General features: G+C 37.4%; 1 protein-coding gene across 9 annotated transcripts in view; it reads left to right on the forward strand.

Moving 5' to 3' along the window:
- Nucleotides 1-26,368, forward strand: part of dlg3 (discs, large homolog 3 (Drosophila)) — a 184,615-nt gene that overhangs the window by 130,760 nt on the left and 27,487 nt on the right. For 8 of the 9 annotated variants that reach the window (XM_077531147.1, XM_077531145.1, XM_077531149.1 and 5 more), the window contains 2 exons: nt 15,825-15,981; nt 18,091-18,193. In XM_077531147.1, coding sequence (XP_077387273.1) covers nt 15,825-15,981; nt 18,091-18,193 — 260 coding nt within the window. Of the gene's footprint in view, nt 1-15,824; nt 15,982-18,090; nt 18,194-20,148; nt 20,527-26,368 lie in introns of those variants that run through there. The other variant, XM_077531153.1, reaches the window with a different exon arrangement.

Genomic DNA, 26,368 nt, shown 5'->3' on the forward strand with positions numbered 1-26,368 from the left:
TTTCTGCATTGAATTCTTGTAGGGCAACTTTGGCGGACTAGTAGGATAACTATGTGTTACTAGCAAAGCCAAAGTGTGCACTAGTTGACATCTATATGCAACTAGTTCTACTAAAGAAGTTCTAAATGTGAACTAGTAGCATTTTCTGCCACGAGTACTACTAGTAGTGCACAGTTGTCAGCTAGTACAGTGTTCCCTCGTTCATCTTTCGTGGCCTCACTGTTTCGCGGATTTTGTACAGCGTGCTTTTCTCTTCTTCTTTTTTTTTTTGGTACAGCTTTGTTTTTGTTTTTTGTTTATTTTTTTTTGTCTTTGTGTGGCCGTATCTCTTGAACCCTACGTCCGACCGGGGACATACGGCCATCCGCGGATTTGTCTCGACGGGACCTTTCCGATAGTGTCCCGTCGCTCCACAACATTGCATTCCAGAGATAGAAAATATATACTGTGCTGTATAAGTGAATTAAAAAAATAACAACATACTTTTAATGGAAAAAAATGACTAAATGAAAAAAAAACAAATGAATGAAAAAGCATTCATCATAAATTGAAAATCATACCAAAACAAAAAAATATATAAATAAATGAAAATAAAATAAAATAAATAAATAAATAAATAAATATATACACACACACACACATATCTCTCTCTCTCTCTCTCTCTCTCTCTCTCTCTCTCTATATATATATATATATATATATATATATATATATATATATATATATATATATATATATATTTATATATATATATATATATATATAGAGAGAGAGAGAGAGAGAGAGAGAGAGAGATACTGTATACTGTGCTGTACAATAACTAAATAAAAAAAAAAGCATACTTTTAATGGAATAAAATGAATGTAAATGGAAAAAAAGAACCTCTATGATGAATGAAAAAGTATTTATAATGAAGTAAAAACCATACCAAAACGAAAAAGTTCTTGGAACGTAACACCCGCGATAAACGAGAGAACCATGTACACAGTTTTACCTGACTAGTAACATACTGTTGTCATACTAGGATGCCAAAAATGTGCCTACTAGTGAGGATCAAGTGCACACTAGTACATCGGCAGTGACTGGATGACCCCCACCTCGTCTCCCGTCACATTATTTGTATTTTATTTATTATTATTTCCATCTGCAAAGATTCAAGCACACATTGCTTAGAGACAGAAACAGAGGGGATTTTTCTGTTTTGTTTTGTTTTGTTTTGTTTTGTTTTGTTTTGTTTTGTTTTGTTTTGTTTTGTTTTGTTTTGTTTTGTTTTGTTTTGTTTTGTTTTGTTTTGTTTTGTTTTGTTTTGTTTTGTGGTTTCTTTTCATTTTGTTTTATTTTGTTTTGGAACAAACATGTCCTAACACACGCCCTTAAAAAAAAAAAAAGAAAGAAAAGAAAAAGAGAGAGAAAAAAAAAGTACTTGCTCTACCCTTACATACTGTTCCTTTTCCATGCACATTGCATGTTTCCGGTCAAACATATCATCATAATAACAGTTGTCTATGTCAGATTATCAACTACAGCTATTTTTAACTCATTCGCTCCCAGCCATTTTTACAGAAGCAATCCCCTTTGCTCCCGGCTGTTTTACTGGATTTGGACTGATTTTTCAAGGCCCACAGAATATTGTGTTCTATTGCTATAAAAACATGGAACCTACCAAAAAAAAGATTAAAGTCTCTTCTTTCATCAGAAAAATAAAAATATTTCTATCTGTTTCCGTTTTGAAGCAATTAGCATTAGAATATAGCTAAGTTTCATCAATTTTCACAAATCAATTTTGAAATGTGAGTAATTGAGCTTTTTTTCAACATGGCCCTGGTTGATCTCTTTTGCTCTGCTGCCACTTGATGGCCGTTTGTGTAATAACTACCATTTCTGCAACTGTTCTTTGCAGTTGAGAGGCTGTATAAAAGCCTTCTGTATGCTCTAGCATAAAAACAAAACAAAACAAAAAAACATATAAATATGTCTTTGGGACACTTAAAACATAAAAAATAAAATAAAATGTAACGTTATTGGGAGCAAATGAGTTAAAAGTGCATTTTAATTGCGTTAATGAATGAACGATTAGACCTTAATCAATGTTCCAGAGAAAAGGAAAAGTGCACTTTTGCAGGCATCGATCTCGCACCTGCGTCAAGGTTCACTCTTCCTGATGTTTACTATGTGGAATCATTATTTTGTTGTTGACCCCCCATGACCCTTCCAAGACCAACAGATGCATGTTTCTGTAGGAACCTGCAAATGTGGTGGAAACACAGACAGTTGTTGGGATTTTATTTATTTTTTCCCCCAAGCTCCCATTAATGAATACATACATTTGTGGCATGTACAGTTTCAACATTCATATCATTATCACCATTTTTGCTACACACGTGTAAATCTAAAATCTGTTTGTGTACACATCAAGTCAGTGTACACAAATTTTGTAACAAACAAAAGATTTACATTGATGTGTTCTTTTCATTTTTGTATACTTTGGGTCACTTTTGGAAAAATTATCTCATTTCTGGGTGAAAGAATGACATTTACGTTAATGTTATTGCTGACAAATGTCAAAATGGGTCAAATTTAAGCTGAACAGTATTAGAGGTAGACTGATATGTTATTTTTTTTCCAAAAAGTTCCCAGTGTCAGTAGCATCTTTTAAAAAAAACTTAAAGGGATACTTGACTCATTGAACAATTTTCAGCAGTGAATATTTTATATTTTGTCCAGAATATATTTGATAACTTCATTATTTTTCATGTACAATTAATACCTTTAAAAAGTAATTTTTTCTACTTGCTGTCGACTGATGATGACATCACCTGTGCTGAGGAAGTAGGTAACGGACAATCATGGCTCACCTGTTTTCTGGATTTTGTCTGAGCCATGATTGGTCGTTACTTCCTCAGCACAGGTGATGTCATCATCAGTCGACAGCGAGTAGAAAAATTACTTTTGAAAGGTATTTATTGTCCATGAAAAATAATGGCATTACCACATTAATTATAGACAAAATATGAACTTTTTACTGCTGAAAATGGCTCAATGATTATCGGTCGACCCCTAAACAGTATGTAAGGGTTAAGAGATGTGAGTCCTGCATGGGTTTTTTTTTTTCTTTTTTGGTTGCTGTGGTCCAGGTTTTGTCCACGTGTGGTTGTCGTGACGACGAGACACACATGTTCAGTCACCTGGTGAAGCCCAACAAATGTGATTTTACATTTCCAAGCTCATCGGGGGGGGGGCGAGTTGACGCTGCGTTCAAGCTGGACACTGTGTGGTGCCTTTGACCTCCTATCCCGAGAACTCAGAATAGCCTCGTGGATGGTGGTGGTAGGGGGAGGTGGGTGGTGTAGTAGAGTGTCCCGTCAGGTCTTGAGTCATCTTAACCCACAGCTCTGGGGAGGAGGCTCCCTGTGTGTGTGCGTGTGCATGCCGGCGTCCGAGTGTGTTACTGGGGGTGTTCTTGTCCCGTGGCCCTGTTGATGTCCTTTTTGTGCAAACTGTCTACATTGTATGTCGCATCTTTTGTTGGTATGCGTCAGAGGTGGGGGGGGTCTGACTCTTGAGTCACATGACTTGACTTCAATCAGACTAAAGTTGCCAGTTTTAGAACTTGGGACTTGCTTGGCTAAGACTTATGACTCGACTTGACTTGGTTATTCACTGGACTTGTCTTGAACCATGACTTGACAAGTCTTTCCCCTTTAACACTTGAAAATTATAAATAATATTTTTTTTAACTCATTGACTCCCTGCCATTTTCACAGAAGCAACCCCCTTCACTCCCGGCTGTTTTAATTGATTTTGACTGATTTTGCAAGGCCCACGGAATATTGTGTTCTATTGCTATAAAAACACGGGACCTACCAAAAGAAAGAGTAAATTCTCTTCTTTCATCAAGAAAAAAAGTAATTTCTATCTGTTTCCGTTTTGCAGAAATTAGCATTAGAATATAGCTTCATAAGTTTCATCAATTATTCACAAATCTGTTTAAAACAGTGGGGAAAAGAGCTTGTTGCAGCATGGCCCTGGTTGATCTCTTATACTCTGCTGCCACCTGCTGGCCTGCTGCTGTATAATAACTACCATTGCTTCAACCGTTCTTTGCAGTTGACAGTCTGCATCAAAGCCTTCTGTATGCTCTTGCATAAAAAAAACATGAAAAAAACCAACATATAAATACGTCTTTGGCACACTTAAAACATTTATAATAGAACGTATTTATAAGTTTTTGGGAGCAAATGAGATAAAGACAAAAATATAAAATAGGAATACTGTATACAAATTCAAGTTTTAAATATAGAAACAATACCACTTGAAAACAAGATATACAGAATGTTGGCTTTTAATGACATGTAACATAAACTAAAGTCAGCCATAATAAATATTCTTAAATTAGCTTTTTTTGTTTACACGTGTATACCATCACAATAGGGTCATCCAGCAACAAGGATTAAATGTAGAATTAATTTTAAAATGCCGTGTATAACACTATTTTTTTTTTAAGAAGAAAAAAATCGCAAATCGTGGGGTTGATATATATAATAAGAAACATTTTTTTTCCCCAATTTTTAGATGTTTACCAGTAGTCAGCAGTACCTTGAGGTTGTAAAAAATAAATAAATAAAAAATAACAAAGAAGCAAACAAAAAATAGAATCAGTGATTTATTGTGCATTTCTTACACAACACAATTCAAAATGTTTCACATACTGTCATTAGTAAAGGAATGAAAAACATGGGTGCTTGCTTATTCATGGGATCTTATGGTATATATGGTTAGTTGATATCTGTTTTATCACTAAAAAAAACAAAATCAAGTTCTGCCAAGTTACATACATTGCAGATTGCGTGCATCCCTTGAACTGTGACGTGTTGCTGGTTCGATTCCACAGAACATAACAACATTTCACAAATTGTCTCTTGTATGCTTCTCAAGCTCCAGTTGGAGTTCTTGTGGGCTGAAATGTCGACATTTGCACGCAGCACATCTGACGTAGCAACGACGTGAGACTCGCGACTGACTTGTGACTTGCTCCTCCCACCTCTGGTTTGCGTGCTTTTTGCGTGCCTGTCCTGCACTCTGTCCCGTTCACTGTGATTCCTGTTACCCCCCACAGCCGGGCTGAGCCAATTTACAGTGTCATCCACAAACCTGGGGAGGGCAAAGGTCCCCAGGCTCTCTTCAGAGGCTTCTGTCCTTCCCCTGCACCCTTGTGCCAAGCTCCGCTCCCCCTCTCTGGCAGGTACTAACCTTGCTCGGCTAACCCTACCTCTCCCCAAAACCAAAAACTTTTCACCTTGTCGCGTCACACTCACTTCCCGGTGGAAAAAGAATTTTTTTTTTGAGTAGGTGATGCAAAAATGTAGGGCTGGGTTTTTTTTTTTTCCCTTCTATTTGATTCCTATTAACTTCAAACCAGGGTTATTATAGTTTTGAAATGTTTCATTTGAGTTAGTTTTTATTTTGTTTAATTCATTAGTTTTAATTAGTTTTCTGGGTGGTTTTGATTAGTTTTAGTTATTTAATAAATGCTCAGTTTTAGTTTAATTTTTTTTTAGTTTCAGTATTAGTTTTAGTTTTTTGAAACGTGTATAACTTGTGCGCAATATTCAAAAACTGCCAATACGAGCGACATCATCTGAAGGTGCTTTTCTCTTGGCTGCTGCTGGATGATGTCACTTTCAAGCTTCATTTTTCCGATTAATATCAAAATAAAACGACCTAAAATCACATTTAAAATCATCCCCAAAGGCTCATGCATTAAATTAATTACCAAAGATGAAAACGGAGATAATTTTTGCTATAATTATAAACATAAAATGAAGTTTCAGTTAGTTGTCGTTTTTTTTAAAAGCATTTTTGTTTTTATTTCGTTAACAAAAACGTTTTTTGAATTTTAGTTTTAGTTTTTTCACTAAAATAACCTTGCTTCAAACCGATATTGATTAATTATGGAACATCAAGTCTTCTTAAAAATCAAGCACATAATAAAAAAAATAAAATAAATCCACAAATGTTAAATTCCAAATTAATTTTTACAGAAAAAGTAACTGACTAAATGATTTATAGTGTTATAAATTAATCACTTGTTGTGTGTTAGGCAACCATTGGCGTCAGTCAAGATGAGATGAAAATATTTTCATAATTTTAATTAACAATTATAAATATAAATTAAAAAGATTCTGAATTGTCTTAAAGGGATACTTGACTCATTGCGTCATTTTGCGCAGTAAAAAGTTCATATTTTGTCTACAATTAATGTGGTAACTTCATTATTTTTCATGTATCATTAGTAACTTTAAAAAGTAATTTTTTGACTTGCTGTCGACTGATGATGACATCACCTGTGGTGAGGAAGTAGGTAACAACCAATCATGGCTCAGTTTACTTACCAAAACTCAGAAAAACAGGTGAGCCATGACTGGCCGTTACCTACTTCCTCAGCACAGGTGATGTCATCATCAGTCGACAGCAAGAAGAAAAAAAATACTTTTTAAAGGTATTAATTGTAGATGAAAAATAATGAAGTTACCACATTAATTGTAGACAAAATATGAACTTTTTACTGCTGAAAATTGTTCAATAAGTCAAGTATCCCTCTAAAGTGCAATAAGTCAGATCTTTCATAAATGTAAGAAAATACTTATTTAAATTCATGTGTTTCAACATTCAACAGTCAATGTCACGAAAACAGAAAAAAAAAAAAAAAAAAAACCTCAACATTTAAAATTCTATTTTCTTATATATTTATTGGGGGGAAAAAGAAGCTCGAAAAGGAAAATCAATTCGATATCATTATTTGAATTTTATTTTTTATTTTATTATGAAACCCAGTCCTACAAAATGTTGAAAAGACGCAGAGTTGATGTCTGCTGCATGACATCATGAAAACGTCTCGTAACATTTGTGCGACTTGAGGGCTTTTCGACTTGAAAGGTAACAAACAACTACACGACGATGAAAGAGAAAAAGCGGCGGCCTTCTCCCCCTTTTTTTGCTCTCGCACAAAAGCGAGCCGTACCCGCTCTGTTGGTTGGCAAGAGCATCTCTGCGGGAGGAGCGCAGCCGAAAGGGCTTTCGCACTCCCACAAGCTGCTCCGTTCCATCTGTCAGGAGGCGTTGATCAACCCAAAGCCTCTCGGGCCAACTTTCCGACTGAAAGTGGGGTCGATCATATTCAAGCGTACATCGTATCTGCAGCATACCTGAGTTTAACAGATGGGAAAATGTTTGTTCATTAAGTTTGTTTTCTCATCCCTTTGTCAACCCTGATGTCTCTGTACGTCTGTCTGTCTTTTTGTGTGTGCGTGTGAGTGGGTGTGAGTCTTCGCTTTAATATGATATGTGTCAAAGTTTGTAGGGTTGCATGGAAAAAACATTTGAGCAGTCAGCAGATAAAAAAAATGACTCGACCATATGAGCATGTGTTCCGCATCACTTCCACGCGCTTTTCGTCCTCACTAGTAGTAGGACGATTCAGTGCACTGCTGCTTTTCGTGAAACCAATAGAATTTGATTATGCCGCTATTAGTCCGAGTTAGAAGTGTGACGATATATCGATATCGCGATAAATCGTGATACTTTGTCTCCCCATAGATTACTGATACGCCTACGCAAGTTAGATATTTGTCGTTAATGTACAGCCACTAAAACGGCTTCATTGTTGATGACTTATTGAGCAATTACTTGGCGGGCCACTAGGGGGAACACCTCAAAAGAGTGGCGGGGAAATGTACGCAAGTCTTCAGTCGAAGAAGTATCATAAGCTTACGTTTACTTGTGTTTATCTATCCAGAAACTGACTCAGTTTTTTGCGTATTATATCTTCAATTTTAACATTTAACTTTTTGAAGAACACAGTTTTTGAGGAATATTAATATTGATTTAATATTGAAGTAATTGTATTTATTTGAAACAATTGACTATGTGACTGACATGTTGCATGACAATAGTGTTTAAGAAAGACACAAATTTGTTCACATGAAGTTTTTGTTTGAAAAGTATTTGTTGAAAAAAATACACTAAAGTACTCACTATGAAGAAGACACCAGTTTCACCATTTGTGTTTTAGTGATGGTACAAAAAAAAAACAACAACATTTTCTCATTGAAAAAAAACGTCAGTTTATGTCTTGAGTAGTTTTATCATAGATTATTGTGGATTTATTACCTGACCAATATATCGATAATCGCGGTATCGTCATATCGTGAGATAATCGTTATTGTGAGCCTTGTATCACATATTGTATCGTGGGGTATCCAGATGTTCCCACCCCTAGTGCTAAGTAGCATGTTAACTCGTACAATTTTGCCTCACCAGTAGCTAGTGTTAATTTCGTCAACAAAAATAATTTTGTCAACACACATTTTTCACCGGCTAAAACTACATTAGACTAGACTAAAACCGTCATTAATAAACAATAATGGGACTAAATCAGTATGCATTTTCGTCAGCTAATGAAGACGAGACAAAAATGTGCTTCACTTAAAAACTAGACTAAAATCTATGGACATTTGAGTTCATGAACAAAAACGAGACAAAAATGATATGATTTTGTAAAAGCTTGTCTCTGCTACTCTGTCACGTGACACAAACCCTTTCAAATCTGCAGCTTGTGAGCGCAACATGCACCAACACATGGGACAGACAGGAGGCGGATTCACGGTAAAAAAAAAAAAAAAAAAAAAGTCCATTATAGTTATAACGTAACATTTATCCAACAGCTATAACGATCAAACAATATTGTTAATCCGACCGCAAACTAATGCTTGCTAGCTTATACTAGCTCATAGCAGCATGGAGCCATAGTAGCCACTTGTTGATATACTGTAATTGTGTGTCAAGTTGTTTTTCATTAAAAAAAAAATAAGAGTAAATTTTATGTGAAATAGTTTTGATGTTCAACATCATCTGCTGACAAAAAAATATATACACTGTCAAAATTGTCGTGACTAAAATAAAGACTAAAATGCTAGATTTTTAATTGACTAAAAATGGGCTAAATAGAAACGGATGATGGTGACTAACTATGCTAAAAACTAACAAGCATGATTGAAACTGGACTAAAACTGAGACTAAATTTAAAAATGGCTGACAAGATTAACATTCCTAGCAACATGTTTTTGTCATACCAGTATGCCAAACTTGTTTTACTAGCGAGGACAACGTGCATGCTTGTGCCTTAGATGAATATAAAGGATAGATTTGGATATCGAATAAGGACTCAAAGAGCTTTATGGAAAGTCATTTTAGTTCAATATCCTTGAAAAGAGTTGAGTAGTACCTGACACGTACCTACGAGTTAGACCTAGTAGTGTGACTAAAGCTGCACAGTAGTTTACTAGTAAGGTTAATTGTGTACTAGGAGGCCAAAAGTGGCACTAGTAGCGGGAACAGTGTTACAAGTAAGACAGTTGATCTTGTCGTGTACTAGTGTGCTAAATTGTCTTACTAAGTGAGGACAAAGATTGTGTAAGTACATGGACTGTAAACAGGATATCAATGATACGGAATTGTAAATGCTCAAATGGCTTTCCATCCTTGATTCATTCATTAATTGGAGTTTTTTTTTTTTTTTTTTTTTCAAACCTGACCTCTGTTTTTATTTTGAATACAAAGCAATAAAAAAAATGTTGCTTTGTCGCCATCTTTTTGTATCTTAAGCTTGGCTTAAGTATATTGAAGTGAAGTTGAAGAGCGTCATTTAGACAAAAGTAGTTCTTTGCTGCCATCGTGTGGGGGTGTGTGGTGTCAATTACTGGCAGATTTCCTACAGCCTGTGGTACCTACAGCTCCAATCTAAATCCATCGGCCACTCTCGGCGCTAGGCGGCTAAATTTAGATGTCCGCTATAGGAAGCGCACAAGTGGAGCAGGCTGTGATTGTGACAGCTGAGTCACAATTTATAGCGGCCTGTCTTTGCACCATCCTGTCGTCGGACCGGACATATTGAGCGTACAAGTTTTATATATTCGACAGGGCTTTGAGCACATAAACAGCAAAGAGGTAACTCTTTCAACGGATAACGGAGGCTAGGTTACCAAACAAAATACAAGAATGAATGAAAATGTGGGCACCGTTTAATTGATTATGTCATAGCACACGAATGTGCAGCAGCTACTACTAACCTACACTTAGGAGGGATGTAACGATTATACGGCAATATCGTGATACCTACCGCGATAATAAAACTGCTGCAATATATCGTCGTTGTCATGTCACAATACTAAAAGCAGCACATCTGCTAAAAAAAAATTCAGGTTGATTTTTCTATTTGTGCAGTTCTAGCATCCTCTGGTGGCTAGCTTTTTAGTGTAGTTTAATTTTCACAAGGCATGTTTTGGCCCTTCTGTGTTAAAAATCCATGCTAATGGTCAGATGAAGGGAAACGGAATATGCTTGTGAACTGAGTCAATATGTCGAAGAACTCAATGTGTGCTTGTAAGTGCCTCAAGATTAAATATTAGAGATTATAAGTTATCTATATGCATTGTTATGTACAAAAGCACAATATTGTGAGTGTCTTTTTTAGTATGAGCTCATTTTTTTTTCCATATAGTGACCTTTTTTTGTATCGTCAACCTCCCCGCGGTATTGTGATCACTATCGGATCGTGACCTTCATATTGTGATATCGTATCGTGATGTTTGGATATCGTTACATCCCTAACCAGAGTTTTTCCTGGCTCAAATTGAGGACAAGGTGGTATCATCCTGATGATGATGGGTGACTACCGATACCAGGTATCGGTATTGGTTAGTGTTGTTCCAATAGCATTTTTTGGCCCCCGATACTGATTCCGATACCCAGTTTTGCAGTCTCGGCCGATACCGTACCGATACCTAGTTAGTTTTTTCCCCAACATAAAAACACTGCGCTGCCATTGGTTCAGAGCCTTCAAGGGCCAATAGGATATCTTGGCTCGGCATGCAGTGAACATATCACACATCAGTGAAAGTTGTGCACAAAGAAGACACAAGATGCTGCTTCCAAAGTCCTATATTAGCATTGGAAATACATCCCTAATCCTGACCATGCACCATGACGTGCATGTGCTCTGTAAATTCAACAGACTCACTTTCATTTTTTTACAGGCAACATAATAATTCCATGTTTCAATAATAAGAATAATAGTTCAGATAAGAATCTGACTATTATCATGTTAGAGAATTCATCCATTATCAGTCACTTGGACAAATAAAGTGGAGGTGGCCGCCTCTGAATTTTATACACAAGAAAAACCCTGCTAACACTTAACCTATGTAACAGTAAAGTCACAATTATAGACAATATTGTGATGAAAAATGAATGTATGTAAAATGAAATGAAACCAGAAAGGCCATCCCCAAGCAAGGAACGTGCGGAAAACTTTCATCATTTAGCGTGTTTGGTCAGACTGGAAAGACAAGAAGCAGTCAGATTGCGGCAGCGGGCGGGTGAGAGAGCTAATCAGTAAGTTGAAGCACCTCGCATCCGCACAAACACACACAAAAAAAATAATCTTTGACTCGACAAATTCATGCATGCATAACGAGAAACACTTTTGACCTTTCGCTTGCCGTTTTCCAAGGTGGGGGAAAAAAGGCGCTGAAATGAAAGCAATCACGGCAAATGAAGCCCGGCTCTCGTCTGAGGTGTTAATCAGACGTTATTCGCAGCCAGAAGCCTAAAATGGAAATGAGTCAAATGTCAAATTACAACAAATGCAACTTTTTATCGGCATGTTTTGTACCCACATGCATATATTTTTGTGTTAATTATATAAATATGTCATTGAAAATTTCAAGAGAGAAAGAAAGCCAAGCGTCGAGCCACAGAGTGTAAAAGTGTCACATTAAAGACCTTGAAAACAACAAGTGAGCGTTGTTTGCACACTTAGCAAGAGGGGCTTCTGGGAATCTTCCGACCTGCCTCGTCTCAACAGGCTGACACTTAAGAATGTTGACGTGCCAAAACAGAGGACAACTCGCCATTGGGCCGCTTAAACTCCAAAAATGCGAGGAGTTTGGCCTGGTAAATACCAAGTAAAGTCATTTCAGAGATTTCTTACAAAATATATTATACCTGTTTGCAAATAATTCCTGGAAATGTGCAAAAGGTTGCGCACGATGTGGTACTCACTTTTTCCCACCCACTATTTCAAATTTTCTGTTTTATTTATGTATTTATGTATTTATTTATTTATTTATTTTTGGGTGGCTGAAGTCATTAAAGACGTGCAGTTAGCTAGCTAACGAAAACGCATCTGCACGTGGTTTCGTGCCTCCACGATTGTTAGGGTTAAATGTTAAGCCTCTCTGCTAATGATGATGGGCAGCGAGTGTTTGGAGCTGCTTTCCATCACACAACACGGACGGACGGTCATGAGATACGGCGAGGCACTTGCGCAAGTGACTCGCCGCTGAGAGGAAGGCCAGATCGCAGGAAGGCGAGCTAAATAATAGTAGCCGCCATGTTTACCGTCAACGTCTCGTCCTCCGTGTCGCTGGCGAGGAGACTGCCGCCGAAATGCTCCTCCGGAAGCGGCCGTCGGGTTGGAACGCGAAGGTAAACCCAATCAGGATTGTGGCGATGATGTCACATCAGTCACTTTTAGAAGCTAGTTGATTCGATGAGTTTTTCCACTTCTTTACACTTCTTTTCCAACGTATATATATTCTGTATGTATGTATAATGTATATATATATTCTGTGTGGAAACTCGCGCACTACAGCTCCATTATGTTTCATAATCGACCGTTTTTTTGTTTTTTTTTAATTTCTATGACAGTAAATTGGCTTTCACTTCTATCATGCTTTTCCGCCTACAAGGCACTCAAAGTGCTGAACGCTTTTATCTAGAGCAACTGTGGGATTCAGCGTCTTGCTCAAGGGCACTTCGACATGGTCGCAAGTAGGGGTGGGAACCTGTGGGTGATACTGTGATAAGATACGATATGCGATACAAGGCTCACGATAACTCACGATATGACGATGCCGCGATTATCGATATATTGCTCTGGTCATAATAGTAATGATAATAATAGAAATAAAAAATAAATAAAATAATAAAATAAATATCAATAAAAAATTAAAATAAATAATAAAATAATGATAAAATAATAATAAATATAAAATATAAATAAATAAATAAATAAATAAAATATATAATAAAAATAATTCAAAATATTATAATTAAAAATAATATAAATTAAAATAAATATAAAATAAATATATATATATATAATATATAAAAAATATATAAAAAATAAAAATAATAATAATAATAAAATAAATAATACAAATAATAAAAATAAAAGTAAAAAAGGAATTCGTAATGTTAAAATAAAATAAAAATCTAAATACAATAATAATATTAATAATAATAATAATAATAAATAAATAAAAATAAATAATATGTAATAATAATAATAACAATGATTGGATAGATGAAGCAGAGTAAGATCCACAAACACCAGCCTCCACCGATTCAGCGACGAAGAAGCACATTCTGTTTGAATTTCAGTTGATGCTGATGTGGTAGGATCTGGCATGCGCGAGAATCCACAACTTCCTGTCCATGACTCTTTTCTCCAAATCTCTTTTGAAAGTCACAATCAAGACTTTTCCCCACACATGAATCTTCAAATTGTTGGAATGCTGCTTCAGCAGGAGGGAAGGGAGGCAGGGAAAAAAAATGGCCTCAATCGCAACTTAGAGCGCAGCCAATTGGGATGGAGATGGAATTGTTCCTGTGGAACTGCAGGAAAAACCGCTAATGGGAACCATACCGTGTTTTTGTGGCGGAAGGAATGCGCATTTGCGTGTGCATGCATACAAAGGAGGCATGAATGTATGTTGCTTTTTCATACCGTCGCTTATTATTATGTGACTGCGTTCGAGACCAAGCATTGCATGGGCCTTCTTAATATTTGTGAGTGTGTGTTTGTTTTGTTGTTTGACAGCAGTCCTAAAACGGAGGCCGTTCGAAAAGCCTTTCTGGAGACTGAGTCATCGCAGTTCATGCAAAAAGCGGGGAGATTGAGTTGGGGTGGTGCGTGTGTGTGTGTGGGGTGGGGGGGGGTATCCAGGATGTGTGTTATTCTGTCGCCGTACGTTCATTTGAGTGGGTGGTCAAGTGTGTGCGTGTCCAGCCAGTGGATAAAAAGGTGCTGTGGCTTCTTGTGCTCTTATGTATGTCAAAAAAAAACAACAAAAAAAACAAAAGTGTTATCCAACATCACGATGCCGTGGAACCTCCACAAAGTGGAGCACGATCGACATCCAATTTCCAATTGAGATCAATTATATTTAGTTTTATTCATTCCAGGCAGAATTCTAACATCATTAACTCATTCACTGGCCGCCATTTTTACTGAAGCCAACCTCCTTCGCTCCCAACTGTTTGACTGGATTTGGACTGATTTTAAAAAGGCCGACAGCATATTGTATTCTATTGCTTTAAAAACTTGAAACCTACCAAAAGAAAGATTGGAGTTTCTTCCATTTCAATCTGTTTCTGTCAATTACAAAAGAAACAAACTGATATACATTACTTATATACTTACATACATACACTTAAATACATTTTTGGGACCATGGCAATATTTAAAATAGAATGTTTTTATACATTTTTGGGAGCAAATTAGTTAACGGTCATAACTATTAAATTTGGGCTTAGCAACCATATTGAAAAATTTAAAGGGAAAAAACAGCAAAATACAGAGTTAAGGTTCCACTTTATTGATGTACAGTGAACCCCCATTTATCGCGAGGTACTATTATTATTTATTTGTATAGTTAGGTATTATTTATTTATTAGTATAGTTTTATTTTGCTTCATACGCTTTTGGACACATTGAAACTCATGAAAACAACCTTACATGTATTAACAGCACTTTTAAAAGTATTTAAAAAGTTAAGAGATGAGAGTCTATTTATAACGAAAAGAAGACTCTCACTCGCACAGGTCTTTAAAAAAAACAAAATAATGAGGCTAACCGTGCTTGCATTTGTCGCTCCCCATTGAGTTTTACATCAAAACTGACACATCAAACAAGAGCAAAAACAGTCAAGTTAAGACGAAAATCTGTAACAGTGTCTTCACTCATTTGCTCCCAAAAACATATAAATACGTTCTATTTTGAATATTTTAAGTTTCCCAAAGACGTATTCATACATTTTGTTTGTTTTTGTTTTTTTTATGCTAGACCATACAGAAGGCTTTGATACAGCCTCTGAACTGCAGAGAACAGGTGAAGCAATGGTAGTTATTACAAAAACGGCCAGCAGGTGGCAGCAGTGTATAAGAGATCAACCAGGGCCATGCTGAAAACAAGCTGATTTCCCCACAATTCTAAGCAGATTTGTTAATAATGATGAAGCTTAATTGCTGCAAAACTGAAACAGATAGAAACATACATTTTTTTCCTGATGAAAGAAGAGACTGTAATCTTTCTTCTTTCTGATACACCACCGATGGGCTAACAAAAATTACCATTGATGTTGTGGTAATTAAAAAACTGAAAGCAACTGCTACTTTAACACAGGCAACATTCTCTCTGCTACGTTAACACGACGACTGCTCCTGCAGCTTAGTAGGGGACCTTCTCTGCCTCTTCCACTGCATGTATTTCAGTGTAGCTCAGTGCGACACAAAATGTTGTGGCACAACGTGGTACTGCACCTAGTGTCTAATCAACAAGAGTTTGGAAAATTATTCATCAATGGCTGTCCAGGAGACCCGACTTTTATTTTCATTTTCGGTCATTCTTCACTTTGTGCATCATCAGACTGACTTTGTGGCGCTTCTCCTTTTTTTTTTTTTTTTTTTTTTTGTCTGGGAAGGGAGCCGCGGAAGGTGCTGCTGCACAAGGGCTCCACCGGGCTGGGCTTCAACATCGTGGGCGGGGAGGACGGCGAGGGCATCTTCGTCTCCTTCATCCTGGCCGGGGGGCCGGCCGACCTGAGCGGCGAATTGAGGAGAGGCGACCGCATTCTGTCGGTCAGTACATCTTCCCGTTTCTCCCGTATCTACTCACATGCTGTATTACTTAAGATGAGTTGACTTGGCTTAAAGTAGATGTACAGATATGACTGCGTCTTGAGCCCGTCTTATGAGGTTTTTTTTGGGGGGGTGCTGGCTTTGGTATTTACTTGCCAGTTAAAATTTGAGATACAAATGCTGTAGTGAATAGGTAAGGCGATTTAGCTTAAAGCTCGCAAGCAATTTGGGGGTGGGGGGGACTTAATAAGTTTTTCTTCCTCAGACTCCTTTTCAGGCTAGGTTTAGAAAAAAATGTAAAATTGATATATTGTTGATGTTGACTGCTGCGTGAAATAAATGAATAAAAAAAAAAAAAGTACAGTGTTTCCCTCGTTTATCGTGGGTGTTACGTTCCAAAAACTACCCGCGATAATTCCCGCTAATTATATATATTTTTTCGTTTATTCTGTTTTTTTATTTTTTATTTTTTTTTTGGTATGATTTTATTATGGTTTAGTTTATTATGAATGCCTTTTCATTCATCATATGTTCTTTTTTCATTTACATTCATTTTTCCATTAAAAGTATGCTTTGTTTTTTACTTATTACAGTATACAGCACCATATATATATATATATATATATATATATATATATATATATATATATGTATGTATGTATATATGTATATATATATATATTAGGGGTGTTAAAAAAAATCGATTCGGCGATATATCGCGATACTACATCGCGCGATTCTCGAATCGATTCAATAATAGGCAAAATCGATTTTTTTTTTTTTTTTTTTTTAGGATTCACACCTTAAGCATGGAAGAATGTTATATGAACGGAACATTAAGCCTTAATATTTTATTTTAATGCTGTTTAAACATGAAACAGATTACAACCTCTATAAGACTGAAATTTCAGATAAATAAATAATACATTTTCATATAAATCTTACACTCTACAAGCTTACTGATTAGTATTTTCTAAATTTGAATGAAAAAAAATCGCAACAATCGACTTATAAATTCGTATCGGGATTAATCGGTATCGAATCGAATCGTGACCTGTGAATCGTGATACGAATCGAATCGTCAGGTACGAGGCAATTCACACCCCTAATATATATATATATATATATATATATATATATATATATATTCATTTAATATTTTTTTCATTTTGGAATGATTTTTACTTTATTATAAATGCTTTTTCATTCATCATAAATGACCTCTTTTCATTTACATTCATTTTTCCATTACAAGTATGTTTTGTTTTTTTATTTACTTATTACAGTATACAGCACAGTATATATATTTTTTTCATTTATTGTATATGTTTTTTTGTTTTGGTATGATTTTTAGTTCATTATGAATGCTTTTTCATTCATTATTTGTTTTTTGTTTTTTTTATTTACAGTCTTTTTTTCCATTAAAAGTATGTTTTCCACACAAAGATAAAAAAAAATAAACAAACCAAAAAGCACGTTGTTTAAAATAAATAAATACATAAATAAAAACAATTAAAAAAAAAATGTAAAAATCCGCGAAACAGTGAGGCCGCGAAAGATGAACCCGCATAAACGAGTGAACACTGTAAAACACCATAGACTGGCTAAAAACAGTAAGGAACATTTGAAAGCAAATTGACATCATACGCATGTACTGATTCAACTCCATAAAGGTAAAAAGTACAGGCTTGGAAATGTACTAACTCTGGGTGAAACGAATCGGAAAATCTGTTTTGATTGAAACGATACAAATACACCAAATGAAACCAAACTGAATTGCTCGCTCCACTATAAAGTGTACTGTCATTGAATCCTATTGCACTCATGTATCAATATGTATCAAGTCGTCTTTTAATGGCGACACCTCTTGAACTTACAGTAAAGTTCAAATTGGGTAATCGTATTTCCAACCACTGGAATCTTAAAATAGCCTACTTGCCACATCTCATTTGTTTATTTGAAACGACTTCTATCCTCTGTTTACATATTTGCTCCTCACACAAGAGTTGCGATTAGGAGACATGAGCAACTTGTCTTTTACAACTCCTAATGACAACAAAAAAGCTCCTAACTCGAAATGATCAATTGAGATGTCTGTTTCGGTCGCAGGTGAATGGTGTGAATTTAAGGAACGCGACGCACGAGCAGGCGGCCGCCGCCCTGAAGAGAGCCGGGCAGACCGTCACCATCATTGCTCAGTACAGACCTGAAGGTGAGCCTCGGATTGATTTTTTTTCCTTCCGCGTCACTGGAATACACGAGCATGAAAAGTGGCCACTGCAGGAGAAAATATGGAAAAATGTAATGTTGGCCAGCATGGTGAATTGTGGCAATGTTTCCCAGACCACGCATATTCCATTTGTGTCACCAAAAAATGGAATTGTGTCACTTGGATCATGCAGTCAAATCCAAGGTGGCACATTTTGTTTTATTGTGCTTTGCCTAGCGACAAGTGATGTCATCAAGTAAAGAGAAGTTAAACTAGTCACGTAGTTTTAGAATTAATCTCTATTGTCTGTGGTTTAGTGCATTTTTTTGAGGTGCAATTTGAATATTGAGAGGCACACGATATAAATTGACTTGCAATGTAAATATTCTTCCTACTCATATTCATTATATTACTGATAAATTGGCTGATGTATGAGGCAGATGTTTGACAGCAACAACAAAATAATCAAGATGAGTAATTATTTTTTTAAAAATGGGGGGAATAGTAATTTTACGGGTTGCCTAGGTGCAAGCAGATGAAATATGTATTTGCATTGTCTGAAATTTTAGTGGTGAAATGACACAGTTTCAGGCCAGTCCGGAGTCCTTTACTATTAGTAGAAAAATCTAAAAAAAAAAAAATCTTGATCTATTAAATTCACTGCCTTTGACAAGTATACTTGTCAATTGTATTTTTTAGAGCGGTGCTAAATGGGGGCGAATCTGAGCATGCTCCACTGTAAATATCAAACTTGGAAACAACTTTACTGATGCCCAACCACCGGTAGATGACATCATTGCCCCATTTTATAGGAAATAAACACAGTTTCAGAGTCCATGGGAGAAATGGCTGTATTTTGGCAAACCTACATTTTTCTGCTGTCAATTATAAAAGAACGGGACGGGACAAAAAGTAGGGAGTCTATTCTGTTATTTGGTAGATTCGGTTTATATATAATTATTGAATGGAATATCACGTGAGTATTGGAAATGTAAAAATTTTCTATAATGACTGGCAGTGAATGAGTTAATGAGCTCAAGTCATTCAACTAGTACATTGAATTGTCATTCTAGTGAAAGCAAAGGAGTGTATTTTCTTTATGGAAAGCTGTTCAAGCATTAAATACATTTTTTTTCCCAATTCAATTAAATTCAATTTTATTTCTTTTCTTTGAAAAAGAGATACAAAATGGACAGAAAGAAGTAAAACTTATGTTATCTGCCCCTGATCAACAACAACAACAACAAATAATCAACACAGAATAAATGACAGCGAGCCGGCAAAACGCTTTCAATATAACAATACTCTAAAATAATTCAGCAGCATGTCCTTGTGCTATATGTATTTTTCCAGTAATTGAGCTTGTGTCAAGTTTTTAAAAATACAGATAGACTGAGATGATTTTGTTTTACAATCCAGATTGTTCCATGAGCTGACACCGTGAGTTGAAATACATTGTTCTTTTTGTTTTGTTCTATATTTTGTTTTGGAAAAAATATCTGTTCCTCGTAATTTATACTCGCTTTCCCTTTTTTTAAATTTAATTTGTATATTAACTGGTAAAATTTCATGATGGGCTTTAAACATTATTTTCAGATGGTTGAACCCCATCAATTCATTAATTTTTTAAAAAGTTTTTAGTTGTATAAATAATGGATTAGTGTGGTCTCTGTATCCGCATATTGTTGATAAGGACTAGTGACTACTACTTTGGTTTGGTAGTGTTTCCAGTGCAGTACAGTAATTTAGTAATATGATTTAATTGCCTTCTAGTGAACCAAAATTGCACTTGTGAAAAAACAGGACAAAACAAAACAAAACAGTAGTACAACACGTTTGTTGTACTAGTGCTACGATCTAGTCCTAGCTTCCACAGGTTGTAGCTCTACCTGGCGTGGCCGCGGAAGCTCCCGATAGGCTCGCGCGGACGGATATTGTGTGTGAGAGGGGGGCGGTGCCACGGCTAGCATGCAGCCGGGGTTAGCCTCATGTAAAGGCGGGCAAACCACCAGCCGCGCTCGGCCGCCCCTTTCCCCCGCTCACAGTTCCCCACTGGCTCCGCCGGCGAACATGCAGACCGGGAGAAAATAGGGCGAAAAGAGAGATTAAAGAAGGCGAACTTTATACGAAGAAAAAAAAAAAAAGGCCGGTGGAAATAGGCCAAGCGAGCAAGTTTTAATCGGACTGGCAGCCCGGGTTGTGAGGATGGGGGATGGGCTAGTGCACAACAGCAGCAGCAGCAGCAGCCCAGCACGAGCCGCGTGAAGTCGCTCATGGCCGGCTGAAGACCCGACAAAAACACCGGCGGAGAACAGCGAAACTTCCGTCCTTTCGAGGTGAGACGAGGCGACGGTTTAACATCCGAAGGAAAAAATAAATAAATCAAGGCAAAGTGTGATGTGCTTGTAGAGGCTCTGAACGAGGGTCTTTCTTTAGGGAGCCGGGCACTCTCTGCACTACTAACCTGTCGTGAATCTACTTCCTCGGTTAGTGGAGGTTATAGCTAGTTAGCTACTAAAGAAACTTCAATTAACACTCTAGCCCGACGCTCAGGTGTTATTTTGTGAATAATCATACAATTACCTAGTTTGCCCAGGTTAATGTTGCGATTAATGCTTGGCACTTGTTTGCGATTAAACCACATAGATTGGATTTTAATCTTCTTAACGTCGTGGTTACTCGACACGGTTGAGGCAGGATTAAGTCGTGGTGGGTAGTAGGACACGGTGGGGTGCATTGCTATGCCGCAAAAACTCACTTACGTAACTCGAAGCTTTAGGTGGGGACGCACAGGTGTGGTCCAGCAGGTGTGTACGTGTGTATGGGAAGCTGCTTGAGCATTTATTCCATGTCCTTGCTTTCCACTTGGACAAACTTTGTCCGAACTTGTAAGACCATTCAGCTCACTATTACAATGACTCACTGTGTCTTACTAGCTAGGTTATTCACACTACTAGTGCCACTTTTGGCCTACTAGTATACTATTAAACCTCATGAGTCAGCTCCTTACTGCAGTAGTAATAATATGGCAACTATTAGGCATGTGTTAGAACATGTGAGGGGAAACTGCTGTAGTTGACATATGCGCGCTACGAGTACACTACTAGTGAAGAGCGCTTTTGTTATCTAGCTCTGTCACACATAGTGGTTATAGCACAAAGTTGTCTACTAGTGCAAAGTTTTTATTCCCTAGTAACTGCCATTCTTAAAGCTACTCTGTTAGTGAGGACAAAAAAATATATATAGGGACCTTAAACGGGATTTCTTTATTTTTGCATGAAATTTCCATTGCTGCCGTTTTTAAATGCTGACAAATGCAAACAATTGCCGAGTTGTCATGACATCGGCTTTACGATAACACAGTACAACATGTTTACTTTCTTGTTTTTCCCGTTTCTTGCGTGCGTGTTTTCAGCATGCCTCAATGACATAATGACAAAGAAGATATTGTGAGCTCCTGTCAATACGAATTCACAAGCTCAACCAGTAGCCCCACTAGTTTATCCTTAATCTTGATTAAGGATTTTATTTGCATCCATGATTCTCACTAAAGTCTTTTTAACAGGATGAATTAAGAAAAAAAAAATAGGTGTGTTGATTATTGATGTGCAAAATGACCGTACAGCTCAGTTACTGGTTTTGTCAAGATTGCCTCGACTGAATTCAAAGGATCAGCGCAATTGGGGCGTTACACAATTTTAGTCTTGTTCTCCCCCAAAATGTTTTACAAACGGGTGCGTGTTGACTGTAATTGTGCGCGACAGCCGCACTTGAGCTATGCGGTCGGCTCACATACTCCAAAGTTTGCTGCGCTTTAAGCCGGCGAAGGCGACTTATCTGTGTACAATATTTAACTACGTACTTCAAACATGCAAGACGAGTGCTGGCTAATGATCGACTTCCTGCAGGGGTCCTGCGGTGACCCGAGGGCCTCTCCCCAGTAACACTCTGGCATCCCAGAATTTGTATGCGAGTGTGGAACATGATTATTCCTTTCGGATTCTGCCACAGGAGGAACCAATTCGCCCGCCACTCGCGTGCGCGTTCAAGGACAGTCTGCGCAGGAAGTGGGTAGTAATTATGAGCCGATGTGCACTTTGATTGAGTTGCGGAAGGCGTGTCATTCGGCGAAAACATTTACGCGGAGGAAATGCAGTGAGCCTGTTTTGTGCAACGTCAGCGCACCAAAGGAGTGGAGAGTGAAACCCCGACGACAGTTTTTGCTGTCAATCTACAGGATTTCATCCACCATTTTTTTAAATTTTGTCTCAGTTTTAGTCCAGTTTCAATCACACGTCAGTTTTTACCATAGTTAGTCAACCTCATCCCGTTTTTATTAAGTCCATTTTTTTGTCGACTATAAATCTAGCATTTTAGTCTTTATTTTAGTCCAGGAAAACATAATTTTATTCATCTACTTTTAGTCAAGGGCGGCACGGTGGGGGGACTGGTGGTTAGCACGTCCGCCTCCCAGTACTGAGTACGCAAGATCGAGTCCAGGCTCCGGCCTTCCTGGGTGGAGTTTGCATGTTCTCCCCGTGTCTGCGTGGGTCTTCTCCGGGTACTCCGGTCTCCTCCCACATTCGAAAGACATGTATGACAGGTTAATTGGCGCTCTGAATTGTCCCGAGGTGTGCTTGTGAGTGTGGATGGTTGTTCGTCTCTGTGTGCCCTGCGATTGGCTGGCAACCAGTTCAGGGTGTACGCCGCCTACTGCCCGAAGCCGGCTGGGATAGGCTCTAGCACCCCCGCGACCCTTGTGAGGAGTAAGCGGTCAAGAAAATATATGGATGGATGAATAGTTTTAGTCAACAAAAACTGTCAACTTTGTAGTCTAGTTTTAGTCAGGACAATCATTTAACCCCTGCATTTATTTATTTATTTTTTGTCAGCAGTTTATATTGAACATTTTGGATCTCAAATTATTTCACATCAAATTTTCTCTCATCTTTTTGATGAAAATTATTTTTGTTTAGTTTTCGTTGGCAAAATTAACACTACTGCAAACAGAATGCACTCTCCTCTTACAAGTACATGCCTTACGTGTTGCGTAAGTGGATCAGAAGGCGACCCCCCCCCCCCCCCAACTCCCCCCAAAATAAAATGCGAAAAAGCTGCACGACTAATGAGGACACGCAGCTTCAGAACAGTCCCAGTTTCTATTAGTTGTCTCTTATGCCTCCCATTGGGTCCACCGCTGCTGCTGCTCAAATGTAAGCTATAGTAGCTCTTGTGTGTGCTTTAAAGGTCTGAGTTTGAATTTAAAAAAAAAAAAAAAAAAAGGCCTCATGTTTCCCCTCGCAGCTTTTCTGAGGCGTACTCGTGAATAATTGATGCGCTTTGGATCACACGTGGATGCTAGTAGGGGTGTTAAAAAAAAATCGATTCGGCGATATATCGCGATACTACATCTCGCGATTCTCAAATCGATTCAATAAAAAAAATCGATTTTTTTTTTTTTTTTTTTTTTTTTTTTTTTTTTTTTTTTTTTTTTTTTTTTAGAGCTCAGAATTTTTCATTCGGTAGTCTTACCGATTCAACGTCTTATCATCATTGCCTTTTTGTGTGTGTGTGTGTGTGTGTGAATCGATTTTTAAACTTCCATTTTGAATGGAAAAATATTCAACAAAACGTCTGACTTCGGGTTAGGATTCACACCTTGAGCATGGAAGAATGTTATATGAACGGAACATTAAGCCTTAATATTTTATTTTAATGCTGTTCAAACATGAAACAGATTACAACCTCTATAAGACTGAAATTTCAGATAAATAAATAATCCATTTTCATATAAATCTTACACTCTACAAGCTTACTGATTAGTATTTTCTAAATTTGAATGAAAAAAAATCGCAACAATCGACTTATAAATTCGTATCGGGATTAATCGGTATCGAATCGAATCGTGACCTGTGAATCGTGATACGAATCGAATCGTCAGGTACTAGGCAATTCACACCCCTAGATGCTAGCGTGCTCGGATATGCTTGCTGGACAAAACATTCGGCACACGCGCGCCGTCAGATGAGATGGTGACGTATTATGGCCGCCGTGTTACGTTGCCATGAGAAAAAAAAATGTTGGGTTGCAGAGGACTGGAAAATTCCTGTGAAACTTCCATGGAAATTTACGATGCAGAATATTCCCAAATGGAAACGTTCAATCGGAATTATGACATTTAACTGCAGGTTGAAGGCAATATAATGGGAAAGTATCACATTGGAGCGTAAATATAAACATGTTGCTTTGTCAAGCAGACATCCAGGTAAAGTCAATAGCTCTCTTTCCCACACGAGGGTATTTTTTTTTTTTTCCACTTGACTCGAGTGACAATGTATCTGAAGCTCACTTGGGGGAAGAAAAAAAAAAATGTCTCCCAAAATCAAACAAATGTCAGTTCGTAATTTGAAAACCTCATTAGTCAAAGCATCATGACATTATGCACAGAATTTGGTTGCTTGTGTCACATTCATTTTGAAATCTACTCTGCCCAACTGTATTTAAGTTGCCCATTATGAGCCAACGTTCAGTTAATTCCCATAAATACTTATGAATCCCAGGTAATTTCCATGGAAACATTCCATCTTTGAACCGTGATATTTTTTTTTAACTGTTTGTATGTGAGCATTTCATGGAAACACAACACACAAGAAATGACAATGACAAAATTTTGACGACGTAGCATCACTAATCTTATCTTTTCACCACCGCCACTGAAAGTGCACATGTAGTATGGTTTGCACTGATAAGTTCCTCTCAGCATGTCGATCTCTGTCTCGCAAAGTCAAATGGTGCACTTTGAAATCAGCATATTTAATAGGGTTGTGCTTCATTCTTTTAAAAAACCCACAGCGGTACCTTGACTTTATACTTTACCTTAAGTTTACGGTAATTCCTTCTATGACCAGCCTTGAAACTTCACTTAGACATAAATCAAATTCATTTGAACAGAAATTAATTGCATGCCATTAATCCCCTGTAGGAAGAAAAAAAAAATCAAATCGAGAAGTAGCACTATATTGTGTAAAATATAATATAAAGACATAAACTGGTATTATAACGTGTCATTCTTCTACGTCCTGCAGTATTTGTGTGCTGGATGTGTGCCTTTAAGCGACACAACACTTATTAATCATTTTCCAGTATTGGATTAGGCATTGTATACAAAGAATAAAAGTGCAAATATCTCTGGCATCTCATTCCCTGAATGTTATTTTAAGCCGATTAAGTATCAGATTTCGAACGTACCTTGTGGGACGCCATGTTTCCTGGCCACGTGATCGTGATCGGAAGCTATCTTCGTTCATTTTAATGGGAATTTGCTGACATAATGAGTAGGGATGCACGATAATGCTATTTTCAGCCGATACCGATAAACCAATAATTTAGAAGTGCCGATGTCTATAACCGATAAGTAAGCCGGTAATTGTTTGCAAAATTAACTTCAATACAAATATACTTTCGAGTCCTACTATAAGTAACAAATATATTGAAACATTGTATAAACTTTGCACAATGTTTCAATGTATGTAAAGCACCATGAAGCTGAATTTTATTGATATGAGACACAGTCACAACAGATGGACCAATGTGGCATGTCTATAGTTATTGCTGGATTTCTTTATTATCTGGTTTATCTGTTTGACGTCAAATTGGTCGATAATTGACGATAATTATCGGCCACCGATATTATCGTGCATCCCTAGTAACGAGCGACAGAAGATGCCAAATACTGCGCCAGTTCTGTTCAGAGTAAAGACCTCGACCTCAACACGTCCGGTTTCATGTCATTCCGTGTGGGGATGGCCACTCCGAATGTGGGCTAAAGCGTGCTGAGCACACGACATGTAACTTAGCCTAGCAGAGTACAAGTCACCCGGATGTTTACTAGGGTGTCAAATTGTGGAAGGGGGGGACTCGAGTCATTGTGACTTGGACTCAGTAGCAGAAAGACCTGCCTGCAAGAACGTGATACCGGTCCGTGATTCGTGGTCGTACAAAAAAACGTCAGCTGTTGATCCTGCATGTGTTAAATGCTTAAATGTGTTTTCAGCTGCCTCTGTCCGTACAGTATAGAATGTAATACCTGTGAGTGCAGTCCATTCGTGTCGGGCTGCTCTTTGAGTTTCAGCTTGTGTTATTTTTACACACAAGGCCGGCAGGATAGAGGAACATTTG

The sequence above is a fragment of the Festucalex cinctus genome, chromosome 9, assembly GCF_051991245.1.
Source record: "Festucalex cinctus isolate MCC-2025b chromosome 9, RoL_Fcin_1.0, whole genome shotgun sequence".
Lineage (NCBI taxonomy): Eukaryota > Metazoa > Chordata > Actinopteri > Syngnathiformes > Syngnathidae > Festucalex > Festucalex cinctus.